Source organism: Rana temporaria, chromosome 3, assembly GCF_905171775.1.
Source record: "Rana temporaria chromosome 3, aRanTem1.1, whole genome shotgun sequence".
Classification (NCBI taxonomy): Eukaryota; Metazoa; Chordata; class Amphibia; order Anura; family Ranidae; genus Rana; species Rana temporaria.
Window position 1 is genome coordinate 26,172,468 of NC_053491.1, and position 22,708 is coordinate 26,195,175.

Consider the following 22,708-nt stretch of genomic DNA (forward strand, 5'->3'; position numbering starts at 1 on the left):
GGTATTTAAAAAATGGTCTGGTAGCCACGCAGATCTGGCCATCCCTGCTGCTGATTTCTGACAGCACGGTTGTGTCAAGATAGGATACAATTACGTATATACTGTATAGGGAGAGTTATGCACAGCAAGACACCATTAAAACTAAATCTGGCATCTGGTCATCCATCCCATAAGAGTTACCATATTGTCCCCATTGCTGTGTCTACAAGACAGACAGAAATAGAGTTCTGCCATGTATCTCAATGAAAGGGGGTGTTAACAGAGGGTATATGATGGGTGGAGGAGGCAAGTGTAAAAGATAGGGAATGAAGATTTATGTTGATGTGCAGGGTAGGGAAGAGAGTGTAGGGCACATGATCAGCCTGAAATGCGTTGATGTGAAAAAAAAAAAAAAAGAAAAAAAGGAGGATGAGGCTGAGGCAGGGCAGTGGGGTGGTTTGGGTTTGGTTGAGAGGTAGACAGGATAGCAGTTGGGAAGGCAGTAGCAGGAACGAAGGGAATATATTGGAGAGGAACAGAGCGAAGAAAAGTGGGCAGAGGGACCAAGGTACTGTATATATCACAGGAGGACCAGGGTGCATTGTCAGGAATCTCCAAATAGCAGGGCTTTGGCTTCATTCGAAAACATGGATCCAATAGAACCATGTTGTGCGGTGCGTGCCATGTTTATTTGGAGAAGGCAGAATGAGATCCTCCATATATTTTGAGGTTTTCCACCCTGTATAACCATATGGGTTCCGTGGGGTGGAATCTCTCCACTTGAGCGGCATACAGGATTTGGCTGCAATTACAGATGGCGGTGATGTCCTGTACATCTTGGTAACGTGTTTTCCCAAAAATAAGACCCACCCTCAAAATAAGACCCAACGTTATTTTCCAGGAGGGCCGCAATCAGGGCCGATCCGCCCTATAGGCTCACTGTGCAAGCCGCTTAGGGCCCCGCAAAGCTGCGGAGGGCCCCCCAAATTACTAGAGGCCCCGCCTGGTGAGAAGTCATTTTCGGCCCCTCACCCTGCTTCTCAACTCGCTGGCCGCTTGGGAGAAGAGGTAAGAAGTCAGCACCCCCTGCTTCTCACTTTAATCTTTAATGTGACATGTCACTGTCGGCAGCCCCCCCCCAACCCCCCTGCTTCTCAACTTTAATGTGACATGTCATTTCATTTTGCTTAGGGCGCCAGGGAGGTCAGGATCGGCACTGGCCGCAATATAAGCCCTACCCTGAAAATAAGCCCTAGTTTAAAATACTTGTAAAATCCTATAATCCACTCTATTACAGTAGTATATAATGTACAATGTGTGTGTTCCTGTAATATAATTGCAGGGAAGAGAGCTCCAGCGGGTCATAGAAGCGCAGAGCAGCACTATAACAAAGGTATTTGGCACAATAATTTTACAGAAACACACATACATTATACAATACTGTAATAGAGTGGATTATAGAATTTTACAAGCATTTTAACTCAGTTCACACTGGGGATTCCTGACAGGCAGGGAGGGAGAGGGGGAGAGAAGACATCAATTTACATGGTAAGACCTACCCCGAAAATAAGCCCTACTGTGTCTTTTGTTGCCAAAATTATTGTAAGACCTGGGCTTATTTTCAGGGGGAAACGGTATGTATCATTGAACAGCGGAGTAAGAAAAAGACTTGGTCAGCTAGAATAACAAATTGTGAATTTATGGGACATTGCCCTGACCCTACTCCACAAGGGTCTGAAATTTGGAGTCTTGAAACCAAGTATAGATTGAAGAATTTAATGTGGAGCATCTTTTGGCACTGCTCTGGATTAAAAGATACATTGAGATCTTTCTCCTATTGTTTAAAGCACAAGATGATCTGGCCTGAGGCAGGCAGGGAAAGATGTGAGTAGAGAAGGGCTAGGAAGGTCAGCACAGGCCGACACCACATTCTAGGAACTGTAAGCTCTTCAGCTAATATCACATAATAATCCCCAGACGGCTCATTGTGTTTTGAATGATCAGCACTGCATTGGTGAGGTCTACAGTCTATTTTTTTTTTCACCTCCTATAATTTACACATTGTGTCTGGAATATGAAAGCATTGTTCAATGAAATGGCATCTGAGTTGCTTATAGTGCCAAGGCTCCAAATCTCAATTTGATTTCTGATATGTATGAGATAGCAAGTAAAAGAGAACCTAACTTACTATTCTTATTTAACAGCACAATATAAAAGCAGATATATCTAGTAGTAGTAAGTCAAATTCAACTGGACTCGTTCTGTAATGTTGAAGGCGTTTTATAGTTTACAAATCCTATGCATCCTAAATTAAGGCTTACCTGTAGGTGTTAGCAATATCTCCTAAACCTGCACAGTTTAGGATATAATCGCCGAATGACAGGCACCGCTGTGAACGGTGCGCAGGCGCACTGAGAATAGCCGGTCTAAATTCGGCAATGTCGAATTTGACGGATGCACGGAGTGACGTCATCTCCGGCCAATCACAGCGCCGGAGCGGCGATACCCGGAAGTAACCTCCGGGAGTGATGGATGCGGTGGAGGGGGACACAAGGACGGCTTCTGGTGCTTCGTTCTAAGGTAAGTACATGCATAATGAGCTAGTATGCTAGTCATACTAGCTCATTATGGCTTTGTCCTGCAGTTTTTATTTTTTTGTCAGGGTTTACTAACGCTTTAAGGTGAAAAAACACCTTGCTGTGTCCAGCCCCCCCCCCCCCCCCCCCCCGGGCCCCTGTTTTACTTACCTGAGCCCCAAATTTCCGTGGGTGCAATCCCACGTCGTTCTCTCCACCTCTTCTCGGCTCTTCATTGGATAGATTGATAGCAGCGCAGCCATTGGCTCCCACTGCCGTCAATCAAATCCAATGACGCGGCTGCTGAGGGGCAGGGCCGAGTCATACACTCGGTGTCTATGGATCCAGAGTGTATGACACAGGGGCGCGTGTGCGTGCAAGGTACCCTGTTTCCCTGAAAATAAGCCCTACCCCTAAAATAAGACCTAGCATGAGTTTCTGGGATGACTGCAATATAAGCCCTACCCCGAAAATAAGCCCTAGTTAAAGTCTTTGTAAAATCATGTAATATGTTTTGTAAAAAGATTATATATAGTGTGTCTCTTGTGTAATTTTATTGTGGAAAATACCTTTTTTTCCACAATAAAATTACACAAGGAGACACATTACACTATATATAATCTTTTTACAAAAAAACAGATTACAGAATTTTACAAAGTATTTAACTAAGGTTTATTTTTGGGATTACAGAATTTCACAATGCTGACTCCTGAGCTGATGGGGAGAATTTTTTTTTGTACATACCGTAAATAAATAAGACATTCCCTGAAAAAAAGCCCTAGTGTGTTTTTTGTAGCCAAAATTAATATAAGACCCGGTCTTATTTTTGGGGATACACGGTATCCCCCTCTGGAGAGAGCTTCCCAGAGGGGGTTAACTATTGCGGGGAAGAGCCGCGAGAGCCACCATGGGACCCACAGAAGAGGATGTTCGGGGCCACTCTGTGAAAAATGAACTGCACAGTGGAGGCAAGTATGACATGTTTGTTATTTAAAAAAGACTGTATGGAAAAAATAGATATACGATGGGGCATTTCATCAATATCTTACAACAGCAATGCTAGTGAACCCATCTACAATACAGCTGGATAAAACTACTATAAATGTGGTGCTTTAGATCAGTGTTTCTCAACTCCAATTCTCAAGGAGCTCCAACAGGTCATGTTTTCAGAATTTCCCTCAAATGAAAAGGCTGTGGCAATTACTAAGTCAGTGAAACTGATCAAATCACCTGTGCAGAATAATGGAAATCCTGAAAACATGACCTGTTAGCGCACCTTGAGGACTGGAGTTGAGAAACACTGCTTTAGACAACCTATACAGATCTGTCTGACAAAAGTCATTGAAGTTGGTTCTGGAACACTTCATGTATCCATCACTATTGTATTGGATTACATTATGGAAGTATTAATGTTTTTGGGCTGACATCTAGTGGTAATTCAGTGTAACTACAACTTGTAATATAATGTCTGTAAATGGTACAATACAGATTCCCTGTATGTTGGGGCTAGTTGATTTAATCCTTAGATGGACCTCTCCCTTCTTCGTGTTTCATCAGTAAGTTACCAGGCTTTATAATAGGGATATGGTTTAGAAGATTGTCTCTTTACACTTCCATTTTCATTACATATGTTCATTCACACAGGTGGATGTCGTAGATTTTGATATTTCAAGGTGCATCTAGCAATTAGCAATGTGCTAATTGGTATTTTAACAGAGCAATGTGCATTGTATATAATAAATTATCAACAAACACACAGTACATTATGGAATATGAGCTATGAAATATACCTTGCTTCTGTACTTCTGATCTCCGAGCCTGAACCTTACAAAAGAATCACAGGCACTTCCATCCGGCAGATTAATCCCTTCCAGCAATGTAATGCTGACCGTTCCATTCCAGAGCTGGCTCTTTTTCAGTGACTCGGACAACTGCAGGCACTGCATAGAGGTTGCCTGGTGAGAAACAGTAATTATAATTAACTGGATGTACACCAAGTACACAGATGTATTCCTTAGAAAAGCATACAGCTTATGGGAAACTTTCATGGGTAGGAACCAGGGCTCAAGTCCTGCGGGAACGGAGTTCCTGCACTTTTTTCACAGCAGGAACTCAGTTCCCTTTGCAGGACTAGAGCATCCTCGAGCAGACGAGCCACCCGAGCCAATTCTTCACTAAGCGGCGATGCCCAGCTCAAGTCACTCTCAGGGGCAGGGGCAAGCGAACCTTAGTAATCCTTTATGCTACTGGCCGCTTCCTGTATATGGATTCATCGGGTAGTGTGCGGGTATTCCGTCACTTCTTCGATGCCGCAATGTCTCCTGGGAGCTTTTGTCATTGTTCCCAGGAGACACTGCGGAGGTCTGCCGCGAGTTATCGCGGGATTTAGAAAGAACTTGAGGTTTAGTAATTATGCATATGAGCGTATCATTTTTTTTTTTTTTTGGTGGGGGAGTGGATCTTGGGTGGGAGTTCCCACACTTTTTCCGCCAGGACTTGACCCCTGGTAGGAACCTACCTAAACACATTGAGAAAAGAGGGGCACTGTATCCGAGCACCATAAACTAAAAATGATATTTAATTCATTAAAATTATTCAAAGCAAACTCACCCATCCAGGTCTTCATGCTTTATTTTGTTGAAAAATCCTTTTGAAAAACACCCCCTAGCATTTCTAGCGGAGGCCATCTTGAGTAAGTGCGAAGAAGGGGGGGGGGGTTTTGGGACTTTGAATGAGATGCGTTTTAAGCAATAAGTATAAATAAGGTTGTTTACATAATAACCAGGCTCAAACTTACCACCCAAACAGCAAACCAAATTTAACTGTGTGCATTAAAAACAGAGGATTGGTTGCACGCATTTGCAAATACATGGTTAAGCTGCAGGCCTCGCCAAGGCTCTCTGTGTACTGCAGTCCTAACTAAACTTTTAACGTCTCCTCAATAGAGGCACATAAATGCTGATGAGTAGATAGTCACCTGCCCTCTATCTACTCATCAGCATTTATGTGCCTCTTTTGAGGAGACTTTAGTTAGGACTGCAGTACACAGAGAGCCTTAGCGAGGCCTGCAGCTTAACCATGTATTTGCAAATGCGTGCAACCAATCCTCTGTTTTTAATGCACACAGTTAGACAGTTGAATTTGGTTTGCTGTTTGGGTGGTAAGTTTGAGCCTGGTTATTATGTAAACAACTTTATTTATACTTACTTATTGCTTAAAAACGCATCTCATTCAAAGTCCCAAAACCCGCCCTTCTTCTACCAAACAGGGATGGAGGTGTATGTTTTTCATATGCCTCATTTAAAGTCCCAAACCTATTCTCTTTATCTTGAGTAAGTGCAGGTGATTCATGTAGCATTTACTTCCTGGAATCCACCTGCCACTAACTCAGGAATACAGGCAAGAGGGCGTGCTTAGCTGAGAAAGTTTCTCCCTTCCCCCCCATGAAGACAACTGTATTCATGGGAGGTATTACATAAGTATTACATAATTTTGGCTTAGGCCAGAAACTAGGTCGTAGATCCACAGAGCGAGTACACTGGTGTATCTACTGATACGCCGGCGTACTTTCAAATTTCCCGCGTCGTATCGTTGTTTTGAATCCTCAAAACAAGATACGACGGCTTCTGGGTTAGATCCGACAGGTGTACGTCTTCGTACGCCTTCGGATCGAAGATGCAATTCTTCGGCGTCCGCTGGGTGGCTCGGCTTTTTCCGGCGTATAGTTAAAGCTGCTATTTCGTCGCGTATAGTTAGACTTGCCATGTTAAGTATGGCTGTCGTTCCCGCGTTTAATTAAAACATTTTTTTTTGCACAAGTCGTCCGTGAATCGGAATATACGTAAGTCCTTGCGACGTCATTTAGCGCAATGCACGGCGGGAAATTTAGGGACGGCGCATGCGCAGTTCATTCGGCGCGGGGACACCCCCTAAACACGCCCCCTAATCGCCGATTTGAATTCCGCGCTGTTATGCCGTTTGAGATACACTACGCCGCCGTAACTTACGGCGCAAATTCTTTGGGGATTCGAACCGGCCTAATGTAAGTTACAGCAGCGTAGCGTATCTCACATACGCTGCGCCGATCTATTTGTATGTGAATCTACCCCAAACTGAATAATAAAAATAAAATAAAAGTTTAAAAAGTAAATATAATAGAATATACCATTACCCCCCTATCTAGCAGCATAAGGATTAGGAATAGTTCACACTGATTGTGAGAGTTTAGTTCTGCTTTAAGTCAGAAGAACTGCAACCAGCGCCATACAAGCCAATCAGTCAATGAACTGGAGTAGAGTGCTTGGAGACTTTATTCTGATAAGCACATTACAGCAGCAAGAAAACCTTGATGGTTGTTTGCGCCAAGTGCTTAGCCATGAGCTTTGTGAATATGCGCCATCATAGCACGAAAAGCATCAAGGCTTTCTTGCTGCTTGAAGGTTCTAATCGATCTTCCAATGCTCTAACCAATTTACGGATTCTGAGTGTCTGTATTGATAAAGATGGGTGATTGGAGAGCAGCGCCCAATGTCCGAAAGGAGAAAGGTCTCACTTGATGAGATTTATAGTTATTTATTGGGGGAAAAAAATCCAAGGCATTTCGGGGGAATTGTCCCCCCTTCTTCAGGGCTAGTATATAGAGATATATACATAGTAAAATCTATGACAATCAGGAGGGGGTATATTACATACGCCTACTCCTGATCTTTGCACTCTGTATCTTATGCTATGTGCTCTACTCCTGACCTCTGCATTCTATATGCTATATTCTACATTACATATTCCTGCTACACTATGTAGGGCCGAAACAACTAATCGATTAATCGACAACTAACCGATTACAGTTTTCATAATCGATTAATCGAGGGCTCGACAATTCCCGGGCGCCAGGTCGCCATGGCGACTAGAAATGGTGTCCTGGCGACTTGGCTTGGAAGGTGGGCTGGTGCTGGCGCCATCTGGTGGTGAGCCGTTGGTATTACAAGTTATTACCACCAGATGTGTGAGCTGGCGCCATCTGGTGGTGGCCGTTGGTATTACAAGTTAAGCATTACAAGTTAAACAGCAATTCTAATGTCATTTTTCACTATTTTTCACTGCCATCTTCTTCCCTCTAATTAGAACCCCCAAACATTATATATATTTTTTACCCTAACACCCTATAAAATAAAATGGCGATCGTTGCAATACTTTCTGTCACGCCATATTTGCGCAGCGGTCTTACAAGCAGACTTTTTTGGGAAAAAATTACACTTTTTTTAATTAAAAAATAAGACAACCGTAAAGTTATCCCCATTTTTTTTAATATTATGAAAGATAATGTTACGGCGAGTAAATTCATACCCAACATGTCACGCTTCAAAATTGCGTCCGCTCGTGGAATGCCGACAAACTTTTACCCTTTAAAATCTTCATAGGCGACGTTTAAAAAAATCTACAGGTTGCATGTTTTGAGTTACAGAGGAGGACTAGGGCTAGAATTATTGCTCTCACTCTACTAATCGCGGCGATACCTCACATGTGTGGTTTGAACACCGTTAACATATGCAGGCGCTGCTCACGTATGTGTTCGCTTCTGCGCGCAAGCTCGTCGGGACGGGGTGCGTTTTCTGGCTCCTAACTTTTTTAGCTGGCTCCTAGATTCCAAGCAAATTTGTCAAACCCTGGATTAATCGGCCAGTAACATAATGGGGTTAAAAAACAAAAATTATCCTTTTATTAGTACAAAAAAGCAAATCGCTACTGTAAATATTACTTTCACTGTCCCACAGTAAAAAAAATGAACCCCTTACAGCGATTATTTGCTCTTTTTCTACTTATTTTTGTTTTTTTAATCCCATTATGTTACTAAACATCTCAGGCCGGGGGTCACACCTCAGTTTTTTGGTGCTTTTTGCAGAAACACACTATAGTTCAGTTACATGTTTTCCTATGGGACACGTTGACATCCATGATTTTTTTTAAGCAGCTGCGTATTTTGAAAGGGCAAGGACTTTTTAACGCAAAACGGTGCCATTTTTTTTTTTTTTGGTTCAATATACTTCAATGGAGGAGCTGCAGAAAAGTATGTAATGTGTTTTTGCGGCAATTTGCGTTTTGTAATCTGCCCAACAACAAATTGGCCCCAAAAAAAAAAAAAGCAATTTTTTTTTTTTAAGGCTATTATCCGATTAATCGAAACAATAATCGGCCAACTAATCGATCATGAAAATAATCGTTAGTTGCAGCCCTAACACTATGCATACTGTGATTTATGTTATATAGCCCTGATTGCGGCACTCTATAAGCTGTGCTGTACATTACATATTCCTGACCACAGTGTTTAGTGTATTATCAGTTTTTGTCTGTTATGTAACCCCCAACTATTTGAAAGCAGAACTTCACTCTGAAGTGGAGTACTGCTGATTGCGCCCCCCACCCCAAGTCTGTAACCAAGTTGTAGGTAATTTTTGTTTTTGGGGCAGAAGCAGGTACCAATTTTCATGAGTACCCACTCCCACTTCTGCAGTCCTTCTCCAGCCCCATTCGCAGCCACCCACAGCCTCCTGGGAAACATTACATGCCCATATGCATATGCACAGTGGGAAGCCAGCTGCAATTCCCCAGGAAGTCACAACTTGGATCCCATGTTTGGGATCATTGTCATGCTGAAAGACCCAGCCACATTTCATCTTCAATGCCCTTGCTGATGGGAGAAGGTTTGCACTCAAAATCTCACAATTCATGGCCGCATTCATTCTTTCACGTACACGGCTTAGTCGTCCTGTTCCCTTTGCAGAGAAACAGCCCCAAAGCATGATGTTGCCTCCCCATGCTTCACAGTAGGTATGGTGTTCTTTGGTTGCAACTCTCTCGCATTCTCTCTCGTCCAAACATGACGAGTTGTGTTTCTACCAAACAGTTCTACTTTGGTTTCATCTGACCATGACATTCTCCCAATCCTCTTCTGGATCATCCAAATGCTCTCTAGCAAACCTTAGACGGGCCCACACAGGTAATGGCTTAAGCAGGGGGACACGTCTGGCACCGCAGGATCTGAGTCCCTGGCGGCGTAGTGTGTTACTGATGGTAGCCTTTGTTACGTTGGTCCCAGCCCTCTGCAGGTCATTCACTAGGCCCCCCCGTGTGGTTCTGGGATTTTTGCTTAGTGTTCTTGTGATCATTTTGCCCCCACGGGGTGAGATCTTGCGTGGAGCCCCAGATCGAGGGAGATTATCAGTGGTCTTGTATGTCTTCCATTTTCTAATTATTGCTCCCACAGTTGATTTCTTCACACCAAGCTGCTTGCCTATTGCAGATTCAGTCTTCCCAGCCTGGTGAAGATCTACAATTTTGTTTCTGGTGTCCTTCGACAGCTCTTTGGTCTTCACCATAGTGGAGTTTGGAGTGTAACTGAGGTTGTGGACAGGTGTCTTTTATACTGATGTAGCGCCTGTGTACTTATCAGTACAGGTGCTATCGGTAAATTTAGTGGGATGAGAGATTTACTTGCTCTCATCCATGTTGATATATTCAAATTTGGCTGTCGCCAACCCTGAACTGTTCTGTGGGTCATTCTGTGTTCGGAGATGCCGTTTCATCTCTGGATGACAGGTGGCGCCAGAGGGGTCCAGGCGGAGCCGCTTCTTCCCAGCAGCCAATTAGAGGAGTTTTCCCTCACAGAGCATGCTGGGAAGGGGTATTTCTGTGGCGGAGGCCATTACTCTGGGTTCTTCGCGGGTTCCTGGTTCCAGGTGCGGCACCCACCTTTAGGGTGTGCGCACATCACGGGCCCCGGCGATATGGCCTACCAGGCCCGGGCGCACGTGCTACGCGGAGTTCCTGACTCTGGGCTCTCATGGCCCGGAGCAACTGATGCTGCAAAGGGACCCCAGTGATTGACTGGGTTCCCCATCCCTCACCAAGAAGATCCCAAGCGAGTTGTGCTGTTCGATGGGGAGTCGGTCTGAGGTGAACCCGGAGGCAGGTGATCCAACAGGGCGCAGGCGAACCATTGGGGATCTGGGTGGCTGGACACCGACAGGTTGTATGCTGCAAACTGTCAGTCGGCGACTCAAGGACACAAGGTCTACCTGAGGGAGATTTAGACTAATCATTGACGGGGAGGATTCGCTCTACCAATCACGCTCTTGATACACCGGGCCTGTGGCAGAGGTCCTTTCCAATCCTAAAGCTCAATAGAGCTGGGTCTGTGGCAGAGACCTATTCCTCCCTTAAAAGCTATAAGCGACGCTCTGGCTGCCAGGCCTGTGAGAGGGGCCTGTCCAGGGGCACTTTACCCACTCCGGCTGGAGTGGCGACATGACAGGTGAAATTATTTGGAGGCAGGACTGCTTCTTCTATCCATGGCCAGAATCTGTGAAGTTTATTCTCTTTTCACCAATCTAACCTGTCTACCCCAAGTTGACTGTTGGTCGTGTTGGATCAGAAATAAAGCATTGAAAACGTCAACCAACAGTCTGGACATTCTGTTACTGCGCTCATCACTATCCTACCCCTGGACACATCACGGAGGTAACTTAAATACGCCGATCCCAAATCTAATCAGCGGCTCCTTCGGGGGTAGCGCTATACTGATAACAAGTTCAAACAGGTGCCATTAGCACAGGTAATGAGTGGAGGAGGAGGAGCCTCTTAAAGACGAAGATACAGGTCTGTGAGAGACAGAAATCTTGCTTGTTTGTAGAGGAGACCAAATAATTATTTCCACCATAATTTGCAAATACATTCTTTCCAAATCAGAAAATGTGATTGTCTGGATTTGTTTCCACATTTTGTCTCTCATAGTTGAGGAATACCTATGATGACAATTACAGGCCTCTCATCTTTTTAAGTGGGAGAACTTGCACAATTGGTGGCTGACTAAATACTTTTTGCCCCACTGTACATGTGTGGTGTATATGTGAGTAGGCTCAGACTATCAAGCCACACCCAACAGAGTCATTTAACCACGCCCACTTTTAGCGAGATGCGCTTTCCATGGTTCATTTTCTCCATGAGTTTTAAAGATGGGAGAAAAGCACCAGATTATCACCAGAGCAAAAAAAGAATGAGATACAAGATTCTGCTCTTCTAAAAAAGTAAAAGCATGTCACCTGCCTGACTCTGCAGTGCAGTGTGGCGCCATCAAATGGCTCAACAATACTGCATATTCATTTGCAGGTAAAACCTGCATGCCTACAGTTTAATTAGGTATTTACTGTAGCCAGTGCCAATCCTGACCTCCCTGGGGCCCCAAGCAAAATTACATGGCACATTAAAAATAAGAAGCGGGGGGCGCCGACGACAGTGACATGTCACATTAACCACTTGCTTACTGGGCACATAAACCCCCTTCGTTCCCAGGTGAAATTTCAGCTTCCGGCACTGCGTCGCTTTAACTGACATTTGCGATGTGGCTCCCAAACAAAATTGACGTCCTTTTTCCCCACAAATAGAGCTTTATTTTGGTGGTATTTGATCACCTCTGCGTTTTTTATTTGTTGTGTTATAAACAAAAAAAGAGCGACAATTTAAAAAAAATATATATTTTTTACTTGTTGCTATAATAAATATCCAATTTTTTTTTTTTTTTTTTAATTTTTTTTTTCTCAGTTAAGGCCGATACGTATTTTTCTACATATTTTTGTAAAAAAAAAAGCAATAAGCGACTGGTTTGCGCAAAAGTTATAGCGCAATAGGGGACAGAATTATGATTTTTTTTTTTTTTACTAGTAATGGCGGCGATCTGCGATTTTTATTGGGACTGCGATATTGCGGCAGACACATCGGACACTTTTGACACAAATTTGGGACCATTTACATTTATACAGCGATCAGTGCTATAAAAATGCACTAATTACTGTATACATGTGACTGGCAGTGAAGGGGTTAACACTAGGGGGTGAGGAAGGGGTTAAATGTGTATCCTGGGTGTGTTATAACTGTGTGGGGGGAGGGGACTGACTGGGGGAGGTGACCGATGCTGTGTCCCTATGTACAAGGGACACAGATCGGTCTCCTCTCCTCTGACAGTACGTGGAGCTCTGTGTTTATACACAGAGCTCCACGTCCCTGCTGTGTTCCCGACAATCGCGTGTACCCGGCGGACATCGCGGCCGCCAGGTACACGCATCGGCTCCCCAGCGATGCGCCGGGACAGTGTTTACCCGCTGCGCGCCACCCAGTGGTAATGGTAATGCTTTTAAAAAGACATCCAAAGACGTCCTCCCGGCACTTGAGAGCCGCGCTGTTGACGCCTTTTGTCAATAGCGTGGATCTGAAGTGGTTAAAGAAAGTTGAGAAGCGGGGGTAGGGGGTGTTCTGCTGTTGGAAATTACATCTTACATTAAATTGAGAAGCAGGGGGTGCGGACTTCTTACCTCTTCTCCCATGCAGCCAGCGAGTTGAGAAGCGGGGTGAGGGGGGCGAAAATTACTTCTCACCAGGCGGGACCTCTAGTAATTTGGGGGGCCCTTCACAGCTTTGCGGGGCCCTAAGCGGCTTGCATAGTGGGCCTATAGGGCGGATCGGCCCTGACTGTAGCTGTTTGCCTAAAGTTGCATTCCCAAAATGTTATTGTCAAACGGATCAAAAGAAAGCCCCGTTATTTTCCTGCATACATTACAATGGAATAGGAGCGAACCAAATCAGATAAATGCCAAAGTGTGGCCTCAAAACAACTGAATGCTTTTTTTTTTAAAATCAAGTCACCCTTACTTGCCACAAATGATCGAAAGAAGAATAAAAAGAAAAAAAGGACCAAAAGATTTAAGGATCAGTTCCAAGAAAATATCTGAAAGTCAGAAAGCATGCCATTTTTTGTGCGCACTCCCCGTTTTCTGTAAATTGTCTAATGTGATTGGGAGCGTTGTCCTGCACGGATCAAAGACGCATCCTACAGTCTGGCAGCTGCTGCAGTGAAATGGCAGCTTGACTATGAAATATGTCCTAAAATAATTCTGCGGCTTGGTATGTCCTAATTTCAGGCCGACTGTTTATCTTGGAAGCGCTTCTATCTAAGTTGTCCATAAAACAGCTCCACTTAGCTGTGCGAGCCTTGTGAAAATGGAATCCAATGCTGGCTATTAAAAGGGGACTGGAGATTACTTCCATATGGCGGAACAGCATGGGAGTGGAGGGCTCGGGTCTACAGCAGGCTGTACTTGGCTGAGCTCGGCATCTATCCACGGACACTCATTGCATTACAGCAGAACATCTGGATTACTGCTTGTAATGTCCCTGGGAAACATCCACTTCCCATCAAAGGCTTTATCTTTCTCTGTCGTACTTTGAACATTTCAGCATTTACCGCAGACATGTTTGAAGTGATGCTCTCCATGTTATTCCGCACAGCTCCCCCTTCTTCCTCATCTGCTGCTTACGTTCATTTGTCTCAAAAAAGACACCAATATCTGACCTATATTGCAGACATGATCCTACAACAGTTCCAGTATAACCCCTTCACTGCTTGCCGGCCATAGAGCTTTTATTACAATGTCAAACAGATTTCTCTGGGCAGACGGAGTGTGGTAGTATGCAACAGCCAACCAAAAGTTTTTACTGATGTCATTACAGCGAAAAAGTTTCTGATTGCACTTTTTATATGTTCTTTCCTCTTTCTATTCCTTTACAATGTTTTTAAATGCAAGTTATAACAAAATCATAAGGCTCCATGCACACTGAAGCTGATAAACTGCAGTTTATTGGCGTTTTGGCTTTACTTTTTAAATCCCATAAACTGAACTCTATGTTAGCCTATGTGCCCATGCACACCTGGGCGGTTTTTAGTGTTAATGAGCTTTGTAGTTTATTGGCTTTTTTCTGAACGCCCGAAATTTGCGTTCAAAACGCTAAAAAACGCAAAGCGCTGAAAAACGCAAAAAAACGCTGAAAAACACTGGCGCCAGCATTTTTTTTGCGTTTTTTTATCCATTGAAAAAAAAAAAGAAAAAAGCTACACTCAAAAACGCTGATTAAAGCCATTGCAAAAATGCTAAAAAAAACTTTGAAAGGCTCCCTGCAAAGCTACTGGTGTTTTTTTCAAGCTTTTATCAGCTTCAGTGTGCATGGAGCCTAAGACTTGACAATTTTAATTTCATACAAAAACAAAGAAAAAAAAGAATTTTGCAAAAAGAAACAATGATCAGAATCAGAAATTATTGTAAAATTGAAAAATGAAGGTTAAAGCCCTGGTTTCTCCCAGTTATGTTCAAAGAGTTCCAAAACGACACTATGTCCAAATTCCGTGATAACAGGACCTCATGGGTCAATGCAGAGGCCCAACTTTAACCTTCAGGACCCCGGATCAAGAAACCATGAAGGCCCTCCCCCCCCCCCCCGGCCTCTGACCAGGGTCCTTCCTACTGATCCTAGGGCCCTTTATTATGGTCCACCTTCCTGCCGTCTTGGGGTCCCCCCACGGTGGCGGAATGCCAGAGCCCAGTCGCAAGTGCAAACTTTGCTACCGTGGTAGTTCCGTCACTGTTGTCTGTTTTTAATTTTTGTTTTTAGGCTCAACAAAATAACTTTTTATATTGCCTTTCTTTCCTCTCCCCCTTGCTGGCTAAAAACAGGTGTAGTCACCAACCACTTGAATAATTAGTGGTATCAATTAAATATGTTAATTTTCGGTGAAACTAACCTGATAGGCCAATTATGTAGAGGTGGAGTTTTCATATGTGTATGTGAGTATATATATATTTTGCCATATCTGTTTCAAACTAGCTATGACTTAGGCTATTGCCTAAACACGTCAGCATTATTGTTTTATTGTCACCGATGTACCAATTAACGACACTTCAGGAATTACAGTTTTGCTGACTCTTCTTACTACTGTTTTAATTTTTGTTGTTGTATATTTTTAACATTTTATTTAAATTTTTCCCAATGTATTAATATTTTATTTTTTTTTACATATTTTTTAGGACCCCAATTGAGGGGCTTTGAGGGAAACGCAGCAGCACTGCAAGGAAGGTCCAGTAAAGCATACAGGCAGCAATAGGGAGGCAGCGGGAGTGGCATGTGGAGGAACCAATGCCCTCCATTTCCCTCCTGCAACCGCTGAAAGTCTGTGGGAGGGAGAGGAGGAAAAGCAGGCATTCAGCAGGTACATGGAGGGATCGGTTGCTATACATGCTATCCAGGCATATAGGGGGGATGCATGGGCCTCCTGAAGCATGGAGCCAGATTGCAATTGTGACCCCTGTACATACGCCCATGGATTGTTACCTATATGCTTCCTACCTTTCAGATGGACTACATAACACTCTAACCTCTAAGAAAAACAATTGGAAAAACTTTTTTTCCATTTGAAAAGCATAAAGGAGGGTTATATAACCCCTGTTGTTTTTTTTTGTTTTTTTTCTTTTGCCATCCGTGCCCTATGGAAGAGGTTAGCCTTTCTGTCCGTTGGATAAAACAAGCGAGAGAAAATCCCTGCAAAATAAGGAAATCCTTTGGAGACCACTAGGTCACAAGAACTAGTGTCCTCATTGGAAGTTTTCCCCTCTATTACTTTTCTTGGGGCAACCCAAAATGTGTGATTTTTTTTTTTTACTTTCAATGCTAAACAGGACAAATCTCCCTAATGGGGGCACAGACAGCAACAAAAACTGACAGGTGTTCTAATCACTCTCCACTCTTTCCAAAACGAACAACTTTTTTTTTTGCCTTTAGTTATACTTGAATAATGATTGTGCTGATCCCTTGTTATAGGAATGACCCTCCCACACCCCCCACCTTCTCCTTGGCTGGGAAAAAAATTTGTCAAAAAGGAGGAATGACCGTAACCAAAAATGATTATAAAATTATAAAATAGGAGGTTAAAGTGGATGTAAACCCCCAAAAAAATTGTTGTTTTTGATGTCACAATGTAGAGAATAAGATTTTCTATCATCTGTGCCCAGTCTTGCCACACAGAGTTAATCTAGCTCTGAGCAATCCTCTTTTAATGTTCAGTGAAAATTAACAGAATTCCAGATAAAAACTTATAAATTATAAAGTCTGTTTCTCTGTTCTTGCTTTGTGTTACAGGTTATTTACATATCCTGGTAATATACAATGAACTTTGGATCACCTCATATTATGATAAACATAACATATGATAAACATGTCCAAGCTCTAGATATGTAAATAACCTGTAAAACAAAGCAAGAACAGAGAAACGGACTTTATAATTTGGCAAGTTTTTATCTGAAAGTCTGTTAATTTTCACTGAACATTAAAAGAGGATTGCTCAGCGCTGGATTAACTCTGTGTGGCAAGACTGGGCACAGATGATAGGGAATCTTATACTCTACATTGTGACATCCACTTTAACATCCTGGTTTCTCAGGTTATCTTCTTTCAAAAGCTCACAGTGTTACAAAACTACATTACGTCCAAATGTTGTAAAATGGTGACCTTATGGATTAATACTTACATGTTTTCAACCTTTCACATGGGCTCCCTAACAATCTAACCTAATTAATCATATTGTGACCCCCTCACCTTCGTCTTGGTTGGAGAAAAAAAAAAAAAAAAAGAATACAAGAGACTTTTACAAAGAGGAGGAATGATCAGAACCCAAAATGTATATAAAAATGAAATAGGAGGTTAAGGCCTATGAGAAAAGTGAAAGAGAATACGACCCATATGGTCTATGAGACACTCAATGCATTATAAAAAAAGACACTGGCCCGGATTCAGATACATTGGAGTATTTTTAGGCGGGGCGTAAAGTATCTCAGATACGGCACTCCTAGCCCCCTTACATGCCAGATTTGGCATGTATTTTTTGGGGGGGGGGTGGAAGTGGGTGCTTCGTTTTGAGTGCGACTTTCTGTCCCACGTCCTCCTTCCACCTATGGGCTGCCTAGGTGACTCCTCCCTCCTCTTCTCCTAGGCGGCCCCTTCCTCTATGCAATCTTCTAGGACATGTGACAGGTCCCAGAAGATTGTCTGTCAACTGGGAGAGCGCAGCGTCACTCGCGCATGCCCGGCCGTGAAGCCCAAAGCTGTCACGGCCGGGTGGCCATAGTGGCTATGACAGCGCTTGCATAGAGAAGTGACGCTCCGGGTGGCCGCATCGCTGGACCGTGGGGCAGGTAAGTGTCTGTTTATTAAAAGTCAGCAGCTACACTTTTTGTAGCTGCTGACTTACAATAAACAAAAAGAAAAGCCTGGAACTCGGCTTTAATGCATAGAATGCATTAAAGCGGAGTTCCGGCCACAATTTCACTTTTTAAATATAAATACCCCTGTAATACACAAGCTTAATGTATTCTAGTAAAGTTAGTCTGTAAACTAAGGTCCGTTTTGTTAGGTTGTTACAGCATTTAGACACTTTATAAAATAGAAATTGACTGGGGCCATCTTAAGTGTGGGCATCATGAAGCCAGACTGTATGACTTTCTGGATTTCAGCCTTGCAGATCTCGCACATGCTCAGTGCTGCACAAGCAATGTAATAGTCTTCAGATCAGGCTTCAGCACCTGTACTGTCCAAGTCACATGATTCTTCGAGACAGGGGAGTGCACAGACTCCTGGAAAGTTACACCCACTACATTCCCAGGAGTCTGTGCGGTGAAGCTTAACCACCTAGGTGCATGAAGAGGGAAGATTAACTATTCTGCCTAGCAACAACACTTTGAAGGCATCTAAAAAAAAAAAAAAAAATGTCTTCAAGGACTAATGACATTTTTTTTAAAACTACTGATGTAATGTTATATTTATGGGTGGAACTCCACTTTAAGATAAAACATCTTCTGCCTTTACAACTCCTTGAAAACAGGTGGTGAGGAGGTGAAACACAAAAAAAAAAGGAATTACTTCTAAAGGGATGCCAACACTGTAACTTTCCTAGAACACTGAAAGTGCACCAGGTGAGTATAATGAACCAGACACTCCATTTAAGACTCAGTCTTGCAAGGGGATAGTAAAATTAGCAGTTTTTTTCTCCATAACAGAAAATGTATATGTATAGTGTTTGCAATGTACATACAGTGGATTGCCCAGAGGAGATTATTATTATTTTTCTCAACAGAAGTGGAGTGGAAATTTGTGCCTATAGACAGTAAGAAATATTTAGTACACATTTTATAGCACAATTTTCATCTGATCCCTAATAAAACAGGCCGGCTCCTCATGCCAGCTTTCAGCACGGTCAGTCTACTGCAGGTTCTTGGGTTTATTGGGCATAATTGTGCTTTACGTTGTTCTTAAATAACGTCTTTAAGGAATTACAGCGTAACGCAGTAGAGTTTGCACAACGCCGTTTCGGAACGCGTATTTAATGTTCCAGGTAAATATTCTTGTTGCAATGTTTAAGCGAATTATAATGACGGAAAGGTGCAATACCAGCAAGACCTGAAAGCCATTAGGCCTCTTTTTATAACACCGTTTTATGTCTTTGAAGTCCATTCCCCTAAGAGACGGTTTCTTTTTACCTCCTTCTGCTGCCATTGATGCATGAGAGGCCTGTACAGCATATAATTTCTCTTGCTGTATTTCCTCAGCCTCTCATCTCTCCCGTGAAACCAGTATTCCCCACGCTCACATTTTTTCCGCTCTTGCCTCGGCGCTGTTTTCCTAACTGCTCGCACTCCTCTACAGCCCAGGGTTTTCTAACTAAAGATGGTTATTGATGTGCTGCTGTTTTAGCACAGTAGCAGAATCAATAAACTAAAGCATACAACTGTTTGTCAGGTTTTTCTAAAGCATTATGGGAAATTCCTTACCGAGTTAAATTGCCATACATTCAAACGCTGTAAACCCCGCTCGGCAGGAAGACGCTGTGTAACGCACGCTAGCTCAGGTTAGGCTTTGCTACCCTCTGCTGGTCAGTTCATCGTAATGCATGAAATTGTGCGAAAGCAAAAAATATGGCCAAAAGGTGACTTAAAGGGGTTGTAAAGGTACAATTTTGTTTCCCAAATAGCTTCCTTTCCCTTAGTGCAGTCCTCCTTCACTTACCTCATCCTTCTATTTTGCTTTTAAATGTCCTTATTTCTTCTGAGAAATCCTCACTTCCTGTTCTTCTGTCTGTAACTCCACACAGTAATGCAAGGCTTTCTCCCTGGTGTGGAGTGTCGTGCTCGCCCCCTCCCTTTGACTACAGGAGAGTCAGGACACCCACTAACACTAATAGGTAGATTCAGGTACAATGGACTAAAGTTACGGCGGCGTAGCTTAGCGTGTTTAGGCTACGCTGCCGTAAGTTAGCTAGGCAAGTAATGATTCTCAATGTACTTGCCTGCTAATATACGGCGGCGTAGCCTAAGGCCCCATACACACAATAGAATCCATCCGCTGAAAAATCCCAGCGAATGGGTTTCAGCGGATAGATTCTATGGTGTGTACAATCCAGCGGATCTGTTTCCGCGGATTTTTCTCCCATGCGATGGATTTCCAGCAGATAAATATTTGAAGATATGTCTTCAAATCTATCCGCTGGAATCCATCCCAACGGATTGATCCGCTGGTCTGTATAGACTCACCGGATCAATCCGTCCAAAGGGATCCCCCGCATGCGTCGTAATGATTCGACGCATGCGTGGAATTCCTTATATGACTGCGTCGCGCACGTCGCCGCGTCATCATCGCGGCGACGGCGCGACACGTCATCGCCAGAGGATTTTGGCGCGGATTTCGATTCGATGGTGAGTACACTCCATTGCATCAAAATCCGCGCAAATCCTGGAGAGGATTTATCCGTGGAAACGGTCCGTATCCGCGGATAAATCCTCCCGTGTGTACGGGGCCTAAAGCGGGCGGGCGTAAGGGCGCAGAATTCAAATCTGTGTTAGGGAGGCGTGTCTAATGGTAATAAGGCTTGACCTCACGTTTTTTATGTCGTTTAGTTAATGCGCATGCGCCGGGCGCCTACATTACCCAGTGTGCATTGCGGATACGTACGCCGCACGGGCATATTGATTTTGACGTGGACGTAAACGACGTAAATCCCGATTCACGGACGACTTACGCAAACGTAAAAAAATCGAATTTCGAAGTGGGAACAGCGGCCATACTTGACATTACTATTCCAACTAGGGCCCAGCTCTAACTTTACGTGGTCTATCTCTTACGTAAACGGCGTAAAAGTACTGCGTCGGCCGGGCGTACGTTCGTGAATCGACGTATCTCCTCATTTACATATTCTATGCCGACCGCAATGGAAGCGCCACCTAGGACTTGAAACTTTTTTCAACCTCACCTACTATGTAACTATGCAGTGGCGGTGCATCCATAAGGGACGCATGGGCGCCGCCCCCTCTCTTCTGGCACCGTTCTATCACCATAGATAGATTCATGCAATGCGTTAATCTATAGTCGCCACTGACACCCCCTACTCAGGTGTCCGGCCCCTTTTTTGGGGCACCGGGGGTCTGAATTTCAGCGGTGGGGTGTTTTTTGGAAGCAACTGATTAGAGCCAACGGCTCTAATAGGTGCCCAAAAAGGAGAACAGCGGGAGCCATGCTGGGCATTTGCTGTTCACTCAGCTGTGAATTAGCAAAGCGAAGGAATTCTCTTTGCCAACACTGAACTGCCTCTCAGCCAATCATGTTCCCGGGGGGTCTTTTACCTGTTACCTAATTGGCTGAAACGTCAGGCGCTGTAATTGGATGCCGGAGAAAGGACAGAAAAATAAATGGACGACGTGCAGGACACGGCCGCTGGCCCGCTGCGAGACAGGTGCCGGGCAGCATGTGATGGAGCGCGGTAGCGGCATTTGATTGATCGCGGTAGCGGCAACTGATGGGCACACTGGCAACATCTGATGGGGCAAAGTAGCGGCAACTGATGGGGAAAGAAAAGAAAGAAAAAGAAAAGAAAGAAAGAAAAAGAAAAGAAAGAAAGAAAAAAGAAAAAAGAAAGGAAAGAAAGAAAGAAAAGAAAAGAAAAGAAAAGAAAAGAAAAGAAAGAAAGAAAGAAAGAAAGAAAGAAAGAAAGAAAGAAAGAAAGAAAGAAAGAAAGAAAGAAAGAAAGAAAGAAAGAAAAAGAAAGAAAAAGAAAGAAAAGAAAGAGAGAAGAGAAAAGAAGAGAAAGAAAGAAAAGAAAGAAAAGAAAGAAAAGAAAGGAAGAAAAAGAAAGAAAGAAAAAAAAGAAAGAAAAAAAAGAAAGAAGGAAGAAAAAGAAAGAAAGAAAAAAAAAGGAAGAAAAAGAAAGAAAGAAAAAAAAGAAGGAAGAAAAAGAAAAAAAGAAAAAAAAGGAAGACGAGTTACTATAGAGCAGTAGTCTCCAAACAGTTGCCCTTTGCTTACCTTTACCTGGCCCTTAGGGCACTATATCTCCCACTGATATGAGACACTATTCTGGCAACTGACATCAACTATGGGGCACTTTTTCTCCCACCGACACCAACAATGGGGCGCTATTCCTCCCAATGATACCAATGATGGGGCACTATTACGCCCCCTAATACCAATAATGGTGATGTTTACTCCTACTGATGCCAGAAAACGTTACACTCCCGCTTGAACTTTTGCATTACGTTTGTTACAACCCTCACACCATTATCACCAAGACTGAAACAGAAATGAAATTCCTTATTTTGGGCTGTCACCAGAACAGAGGTACAGGGAAAATCTTCTGGTGACAACCAGGGACTCCCGCTCTATGGAGGGATTTCCTTTTACTTCCTGTTTTGTTATGGGACAGGATGCAAAGCCTCCCCAATGGAACACAGATAGCAAAAAAAAAACCATCCTTTTCCAAAATGGAAAACAAAAAGTTTTGCCTTTAGTTCTACTTTAACCACTTAACGACCGCCGCATGTACATATACGTCCACCGAATGGCACATACAGGCAGATGGACGTACCCGTACGTCCCTGCCTAGACGTGGGTTGGGGATCCGATCGGGACCCCCCCCGGTACATGCGGCGGTCGGAAATCGTCTGGGAGCGATCCGGGATGAGGGGGGCGGCTATTCGTTTCTAGCCGCCCCCCCCTCGCGATCGCTCCCCGGAGCTGAAGAACGGGGAGAGCCGTATGTAAACCAGGCTTCCCTGTGCTTTACTGTGGCGGCTGCATCGATCAAGTGATCCCTTATATAGGGAGACTCGATCGATGACGTCAGACCTACAGCGCATGCGCAGGGGGGATCTACGGCGAAAGGACCAGCAGCCGCCGGACCTTGCCGAGTTTTAAATCTCGCGCGGGAGTGACGTCATCGCCGCTCCAGCCAATCACAG

The 22,708-nt window shown here is 43.7% G+C and overlaps 1 protein-coding gene across 2 annotated transcripts in view; it reads right to left on the reverse strand.

The window, feature by feature from the left end:
- Nucleotides 1–22,708, reverse strand: part of MCTP2 (multiple C2 and transmembrane domain containing 2) — a 329,446-nt gene that overhangs the window by 122,839 nt on the left and 183,899 nt on the right. For both annotated transcript variants that reach the window (XM_040342357.1, XM_040342356.1), the window contains exon 9: nucleotides 4,346–4,510. In XM_040342357.1, coding sequence (XP_040198291.1) covers nucleotides 4,346–4,510 — 165 coding nt within the window. The remainder of the gene's footprint in view (nucleotides 1–4,345; nucleotides 4,511–22,708) is intronic.